At 30.0% G+C, this 8,989-nt stretch overlaps 1 protein-coding gene across 4 annotated transcripts in view; it reads left to right on the plus strand.

Annotated features, from left to right (window-relative positions):
- LOC117176093 (ras-related protein Rab-3) overlaps positions 1 to 8,105 on the plus strand; it is a 59,419-nt gene extending 51,314 nt beyond the window's left edge. For all 4 annotated transcript variants that reach the window (XM_033366118.1, XM_033366120.1, XM_033366119.1 and 1 more), the window contains exon 4: positions 5,948 to 8,105. In XM_033366118.1, the coding sequence (XP_033222009.1) occupies positions 5,948 to 6,103 (156 nt within the window). In that variant the 3' untranslated portion in view covers positions 6,104 to 8,105. The remainder of the gene's footprint in view (positions 1 to 5,947) is intronic.
- Positions 8,106 to 8,989: the final 884 nt, after the last annotated feature.

Genomic DNA, 8,989 nt, shown 5'->3' on the forward strand with positions numbered 1-8,989 from the left:
TTAAAAGATCAATTTTTAAACAAAATAATGAATTTTGAAGAAAATAATTTCATACTAAACCAAAACAAATTATTTTTAACCAAAAAGTTTAATTTTTAATAGAAAATATTAAATTTCCATTAAAAGAGATACCTTTTTAATAAAGAAATATGCATTTCAAATGAAAAGGTTTTTTTTCATTAAAACGGTTAATTTTTCAAGGAAAACGGTTTATTTTCAATAAAAAAATATATTTGAATCAAAATACACTAATTTTCAATTAGAAAAGATAAATTTCCACATAAAAATGGAATAGTTCAACTTTCAGTTAAAAAAGTAATTTTTAAACAAGGAAATGAACTTTTAACAGAACAGTTCAACTTTCATCAGAGAATTTCGAAAATTTTGCAGTTGATATTTCAATGGAAAGAATTTAATTTCAAATTGAAAACAGTTAATTTCACAAAAAAAAGGAGAATTTTCAGCAAATTGTTAAATCCTTAACCAAAAAAACTAATTTTCAACTAAAAATTTGTATTTTTCAGCAAGAAAGATTAAGCTTATATCAAAAAGATGAATTTTCAAACCATGAACTATTTTAATTTTGGTAAAATATTAAGCCCGTTCAGTTGAAAATTCGTCCGCTTGATTTGAAAATTTACCTCTTTCACTCTTAATTGAACCTTTTCTGGTTAAAAATGCAACTGCTTGATTAAAATTAATCACTTTTGGTTAATGATTCCACTATTTTGTAAAAAATGTGTTCTTTTATTGATGCAAATTAATTTTTCTAAATCGAAATTAAACTGGTCAATTTTTAATGGAGAAATAGTCTTTTTAAGTTTAAAGTTTAAAGATTAGTTTAAAATTTCATGAATTTTATTTCCACTCTCTTTTAGATTTTGAAAAATGCGTGAAAGAATTCAGTTCTTTTAACTTCTAAAGACTTCTAACTTTAAAAAAGAAAACTTCTTACTAAACTTCAAACTTCTAAAAAGCAAAAAAAAATTTTTAAATCTAAGAGCAATTTAAAAAGAATGTTTTAGCAGAAATAGTTCTAAAGTTACGACATCTTAAAGAGAATTTTTAGTAAAAAGAAAAAAAACTTGAAATCTTTTTCTTTTTGAATAAGGTTTTGTCCCTGTACATCTTATATGCAAGTTTGATTGAAATTAATTAAGGTAGGGTAAATTATCTTCAAAACGAACAAAGTAATTCAACTTGTTGTAAAACACAAGTTACAGTTTCCAATAGCAGGCTGCTTTTTGTGAAATTCTTTTTACGAATGAAATAATCGACTTATGGTAACTGTTTCGTTTCAATATAATAATCCAAAGAATTTTTCATTCTCTAATAACGTGAGAAAACCCATTTATTGTATAGTTAGATGAGAAATATATAAAGTAAAAATGAAACATTTATAAATTTTCTTTAAGTGACAGTTGTAAACCTTGAGTTCTGACAATGTTCTGTTCTAAGTACAAGCATTAAAGAAAATAGTGAGAAGTGCGGATATTATAAATAACAAATAAAAAATTCAAATAGAAATTTGTTATGAACATAAAAAATGCAGGAAGATGTTATTCGAAACGAAATAGAATTAAAGCTTTCTTATTGCTGAAAAAATATTTTCAAGACGTCCTAATTTTATAATAGTCTGTAGAGACTGAAATAATGGTTTAACATCTTTCCGAGTTATATTATAACAACTTTTTTTTTGTTCTTTCAACTTTTCCTGATTTTTTTTTATAATTAGACAAAAAGATGCACATCCACTATAAGTGTAAAAGTATGAATTGCTGAACGTAATATTTTTATCAAATAATCTGATGGAAATTATAATAGTTTAAATATAGAGCTCTTTTTGGAAAATGTTTTTTATTGTTGTTGTAATTGAAAATGTAGTATGTTTTTGCGCCTGCAATCGGCAGCACCCAGAGCCCAGTGTACACAATAGTGAGTGTTGCCAGTTTCAGGCGCAAAAAACACATTTTCAATTATAAAAAAAAAACAAGAACAAAGAACATTTTCCGGAAAAAAACTTGCTGTCCAGACCTGCATAATTGCCTTTAGATTATGTGATAAAAATCTTACTTTCAACAATTCATCCTTTCAGATGTATAGTGGACCAAACGAAACCGATATTTGTTTGAAGCGCCTTAAAGATGATCCACTGCTACCATTATAGATTTATCAAAAATAATTACATAAGAGAAACTAATAGAAATTTTCATTTTTGAATTTTCCAAATGCTATCGCTTAAATTTCTTTCTATTGTTGAAAAAAGTAATACCGTAATTTTTCTTTTGTTTAATATAAAATTTTAAGATATTCCGCTAGTCCGTTTTAGGTCTGAAAATAAGTTTTTTTACGGTTTAAAAAAAAATACAAATTTATAGCTATAATATTTTCGGGTCTAAAGAAAGTTTATTTTTGAATCTATTATATGATAACATATTGCTTTAACAATTGTTAGTTTTCTTTTAAATGTCCTTAGAGATTTAGAATTCAGCTACTAACAGTTCATTGTGCAGAAAGAAATAAGTTTGTGTGTCAAAAAATAGCCAACTAGTAAATTTGTGAATTAAGATTATTTAAGCAATCATTCATTTTCTTTGGATGACCAAATGTGAAAATGCGATTTAACTAAAAAACTCTTTTTCTTCATAAATTATTCAAATTCGGTGCGAATTAATTGACAAATCGCTGCCAATCCTCTCAAAATTATTTTTATTACGTTTTTTTAAATAAGAATTTCAATAAATTTGGAACATTTTTCTTGCTACTAAAAATTTGGTTCGGTCCAATGCTTTATATTTTCTAACTATATTTAAATCAATCCAATTTTTTTAATGGTACACTGCAAATTTCAAAACTTTTTTTATTTATTTTTGTATTTAAATACAAATTTATTGTCATTTTTTAATCTACAATGTCCGTTTGATGCGGAACTTTATCAGATTTTAATTTTTTTATACATTACAATTGGATGACAACAATTTTATTCTGAAAATTAAATTGTCCACGGAATAGTAGACCAGTGGATGAGGTTTAAGGATGTACTGAAGTTCTCTCGTACTTTCTCTATACCCCTCATTTCCCCTCTCATCATTTGAACCACCTTCCATTATACCCCTCACATTCTCTGCTTCCCCTACTGTTCCTTATTACTCCTCACTTTTCCTCATTTCTCCTACACTATCTCCTCTTATTTCCCCTACTTAATCTCCTCTCATTCCCCCTACTTTCTGTACCATTTACCACTGCTTCCCCTACTTTTCTGCACTATTCAACATCGCTTTGCCTACTTTCCTGCACCATTACTCACCGCTTCTCCTATTTTCCCTTTCCTCATTTTCCCTCACGTCTCCTTCTTCCCCTTTACTCATTGCTCTTTATTCTTCCTACATTTCCATCCTTCATTTCCTCTACATTGCCCCTCGTTTCTCTTTCATTATTTTTCCTTGCTTCACTTTATTTACTTTCCCTTATATCCCCTTACTTTCTCTATTGCCCCCCTGATTTTTCATAGTTCAGTTTTCTCCATACTTCCCTCTCCTCATTATCCCTTACTACCCGCACTTCTACACCCTCATCACTCACAATTCTTCTCTTCTTATTTTGTTTTATTTCCCATTCACTCATTTCCCCTTATTCCTTTTTAATGATTTTTTTCACTGCCTATATTTCCCCTCCCCTTTTTCCCCTACCTTCCTTTATTTTCCCAAAGATATCTACGAATTTTCCCTACTTCATGTCCTCTTATTCCCCCTCACTTTTTCTAGTTCCCCCTGCGCACTTTCCCTTATATCCTTGAGGATCCTTCTCCTAATTTTCTAATATTCCATTTACTTCTTGTATCGTCCCTCCCCTTATCACCGTTCACTTTTACTAATTTTCCCTTCTTAGAAAAAGTACGACGGACGGATATCCCAGCGAAACTATAAAGGTTAATGCCTAAAAATGAGCGTTGTTAAAATTTATTTATAAAATCTAGGAAAATATTTTTATTCCAAATTGTAACTTATTTTTTAGAAGAGCTTCAGGCGAACTTTAGAAAAGAAATTAGTTCAGGTTGAAATTTTTTATTTAGAAATATTGTAGGTATGTTTTTGTTCTTTGAATGATTCTCCACAAATTCCTTCTGTAGGTTTTTATTCCTTTTAATTCTTTAAGAAAAAGATTATTTATAAAATTAACAATTATGTAATTATTGTTCAATAAATTTTTTAAATAAAAACATACCAAAGAGATTTGCGGAGATTCCAAAAGAAGTAAAAATTAGGTTTACAACACTAAAATAGAACAAGAATGGCAACTTTTAACGAAAGGAAAAGTAAAAACATAAAATTCGAAGTAACTTATTTTAATTAAGCAATTTTTGAATGAGGTTTTTGTCCTATGGTTCGTCTTAAGTTCTCTTCCAAAATTATTTACGATCAATAATGGCAATATTCTTCTCAATTTTATAAATTATTTTTAGCAATTCTCAGTTTTAAACTTCAGATAACTTCAGAGAACTTTAGTGAAAAAATAAGGCAAAATTGAGAGAAAAAAAACATTTGATTTAAGGCTATCTTTGGAAAAGAATCAGCTTTGATAGCAGTCATCAAAATTTATATAGGATCGAATGTATATGAATGAAGGGCCGAAATTCTTTTTTGTCACCATTTCCATTTGATCTATAATCACTTAAAACTTAATGTGTTTGTGAAATTACTAATTAAAAAAAAAAATTCTGAAAAGGTATGTTCTTCCTCGCTCCGCTGTGAAACGAACATTTTTTTCGATTCCTTGAACTTAAGAAAAAGAATCCTTTTTCGGAAATACACGAAGTATTTTTACAGTCCTTGCAAGTCCAATTTTTCAAGGAATCTGTTTTATCATCAGAGATAACATACATTCTTAACGTGTTTTCAGATTAGCTGTAGCTATGAATTAAACATTTTTTTAATTAATATTTTTTTGTTAAAAAAAGATGTTCTTCACTCCGCTCGGAATCGAAATGCAGAATTTTTTAACTAAACGAATAAATGAAATAAATTAAATTAAAAAAAAAAATAAATAAAAAGTTAAAAATTTTTGTAATAAAAAATTTTAAATTAAAAACAATATATATTTTTTTATATAGAATTTCATTCACCAAATTTTTGTTTCGCTATTTTTCACCTGGCAAAATATTGCGTGTATTTCTGAAAAAGGGTTCTTCTTTTGATCTCTCTGGTAGCTTAATGGAAAAGCCCCCGACTGGCAATCGAAAGTTCTGTGGTTCAAGTCCTAGCGGAACTAAGTAAAAGATCTTTTTCAAAACAAAATTTAATTTAAAAAATATTTAATTCATAGCTCTTACCTGAATAAAAAGGCGTTAGAAATTTCCGTTATCTTTGATGATAATACAGATTCCTTGAAAAATTTGACTTGTAACACCTAGCAAAATAATGTGCGTATTTACATAAAGGGTTCTTCTTTCGATCTCTCTATTAGCTTAATGGAAAAGCACCCTATAAATAATCGAAATTTCTGTAGTTTGATTTCCATTGGAGAGAAGTAGAATATCCTTTCTTAGAAAAACATTTAATTAAAAAAAGATTCAATTCATAGCTCCATCTATAATAAAAAAACGTTAGGAATTTCCGTTACCTCTAATGATAATACATATTTCTTACAAAATTTGACTTGTAACACCTAGCAAGATACTGCGTGTATTTCTGCAAAATGATTATTCTTTTGATCTCTCTGGTAGCTTAATGGAAAATCACCCGACCGGTAATCGGAAGTTCTGTGGTTTGATTCTCAGTGGAGCGAAGTGGAAGATCTTTTTCCAGAAAAAATTTAATTTCAAAAGTATTTAATACATAGCTTCTTCTAGACTCAAAAGACGTTAGGCATTTCCGTTACCTCTGATGATAACACAGATTCCTAAAAAAATTATTAATTATCTAACGAGATATTGTGTTTATGAATTCAGGCGGTATTCGAGCAACTGGTGGACATAATATGCGACAAAATGAGTGAATCGCTCGACAACGACCCCACCCTGATGGCTGGTGGGGCAGGGCCAGCCAAGGGCCAGCGTCTGACTGATCAACCGGCCAACCCCACGGACAACTCTTGCAACTGCTAAAGTACCTACGAAGCACGACTGCTGGCGTGCCAATTATTGATGCTGCTGGTGTAGTTAGTTCACCTTCTTCGTCGTTCCTCCGTTCTTTGTATTTATTTTCCTCCTGCTGATGAGATGCGACTCGATGATCGTTCGTGGCAGAACTTCAATCCGGCTGCCCGAGCTCGACGGCCAATAAGGTTCACGGCTGATTCGATTTACAGCCGATACGATTTATAGCCAATATGGTCCATGGAATAAGCCATAAAGTTCGCGGGCGAACAGTCGATATCAATTTTATCAAAGCTGTCATCAGATTCGTCGTCTCGATTTAAAATCGAATCACTAGCGAACTGCAATCAGTTGATAAGCGGGATAGGTTCTTGATTAGGTTTTCTACCCTTTCTACTTCAAGAACATTCTTTAGCTTAAGTGGTTCATGTCCGTGCTAAGTTTCTAGAAACTTAGCACGGACATGAACCACTTGAGATGTAGAATGTTCTCGAAGTAGGTAAGGTAGACACCCTGTTGTAGAAGCGGCCCTGTCTACTCAAAATGACACAGTTGACATGCACAACAGTACTTTTTTTAAGCTCGGGCATCCGAAATCGGCGATGTCGAAATGATGTTAAATAGGATTATGTGCCGGCTGAAGTAATAAGGAGGAAGACGAATAGAGCTTTTTTGTTTTTTACATGGCTTAAAGAAAAGGCTGATGAATCTTATTCTGCCCAATTATCCTTGCATAATACATTCTACATTACTGGATAGCAAAAATTTGTCAAAAATCAAGATGTCGGAAATTTCTCATTTATCTAAATGTCAAAGTTTATTTCAGGGTCTTTTTAGAAATTACGTGACGTTTTTTTTACCTTTCTAGTCTATTGCAAATATATTAGACTGTAAATATAAATCTGACCAAAGTTACGGATTCGCAGTCAATTTTGACTGGTTAAAATAATGTGGATTCAAACCGTTACAAATTAGTTGAAAGTAGCTTTTAAAATTAGTTAATTTGAAACACTGGAAAAAATCATAATTTGTAGCGTTCAATAGTCGGATCAGTAATAATAAATTATCGAAACAAAGATTGAAATAATTAGTCATCTTAAATTATTTAATCAGTTACAATCACTGATTTGCCCAAAAATTGCGAAAATATTACAATTGCGAATATATATTACATTTCACTAATTAAATCGATAATTTTTTTTAATCCTTTTTTTCAAACTATTTTTCAAATATCAGGACCTTGTTTTGTACTAATCTCAGACGTCATTAGATGTTAAAAAAATGCACTGATGAAACAGTCATTTCAGACGATAAAATATAGACGATCAGTAAATATAACTAATGAAATTAGTCATTTTGATTCATCCAATTCGTTACATTCGTTACATTCGTTACATTCGTAAAATTACGAAAATCTGTCACCCTATTTTGGGAAAAAAAAGATTACATGCAGGAATTTCTTTTTACACACATCATTATTAAAGAAAGATTTTTTATGCACTTTCATATTTAAAAAAATATATTTGAACAACATTACGTTATTTTTGAAATGCCCTTTTGTACGAAAAGTACAGAATAGTTAAAAAATAAGTTAATTAATTAATTAAAAGTACGTTATTGAAGGCAACAGACTTCGAATAACAAATTTTGCTATCCAAATTAATTAGTTGTATACGAAAAGATTGAAGATATCATTCAGATTTTGGAAAAAGTGGTATAAAGAAGATATTGTACACAGATAGAATGTGGTGGAAATTGCTCTTTGTTTGGAGTATTTCCAAAATATAATATACATATATATAAAAAGCAAGTGTCGTCACAAAGCTGATCACGTGATTTCGCAGGAAATTTTTTGAAAATGGTTGTAAAGCTCTTTCCAGTTGGATATAAGTGTTACAGGTAAGAAAAAGGGTGAATTGAGAGAGAAAGAGGGAGAGAGAGTAGTTTCGTGTAATTGTTGTCAAGCGTTAATGTTCATAATTATTGTTAAAATACACTTTTGTCCAAGAAAGTTATGTCTATTTTTAGTCCTTAATTACAAAAAATTTTCTATTGTTTTTGTGACAAAATGACCTTCTTTTAAAATAAGATTATAGCATCCATCTTTGACATAGCCCAATAAGATTAGTTGTTCACGTTCGTCATAGAAAGAGTTATAAATACGTTTGGAATTTAAAAAAAAGTAGAAGTGTTGTAAAAAAATCACGAAAAAATAATTTGATACACGACGTGTTGAGTAGAAAAAAATGTAAATGTATAATGAGTTTGATGAAATACTCGCAGTAAATAAAAGTTAGTAGATTTACATGGTCAGTTTTGGATGAATCAGTATTAGTACGTGACTGGGTGTGTCCATGCGCGACTTTTTAAATAGATTCCTACCTTACCAACATCGAGATTGTTCTGCTAAGCTTCTAGAATATTCTCTGCGGATCCTGATGACGTCACTGAATAATATTGCGAAATTGTGAGAGCCGAATTTGCGTAAACAGGTTCTAGATTATTTATCATGAGAAAACAAGGATGATTGATTGCAGAGAAATCCTTTTAGATAATAAATTTATTTTAAAAATACTGTCTTCAATTAGTCAGTACGCAAAGAACTATTGAGAAGTATTATTCTGCAGTCCAGAACCTTCTAGAACTTTAGAATAGAGAGACAGATATATTATTATAGAACATTCTACATTTGAAGTGGTTCTTGCCCGTGCTAAGCTTATAGAATAATTTTCAATAACGTCATTAAATGATGCTGTTTAGAACGTTCTAAATTAGATTCGATTTTCTAGAAACACGTAAAATTCGTTTCTCACAAGTAAAAAGTATCATTTGATAAACCTATCAAAAAATATTCTATAAGCTTATGGACACGAAAAGCTTCGAGTGTAGAATGTT

Source organism: Belonocnema kinseyi, chromosome 7 (genome assembly GCF_010883055.1).
Source record: "Belonocnema kinseyi isolate 2016_QV_RU_SX_M_011 chromosome 7, B_treatae_v1, whole genome shotgun sequence".
In the NCBI taxonomy this organism is placed as follows: Eukaryota; Metazoa; Arthropoda; class Insecta; order Hymenoptera; family Cynipidae; genus Belonocnema; species Belonocnema kinseyi.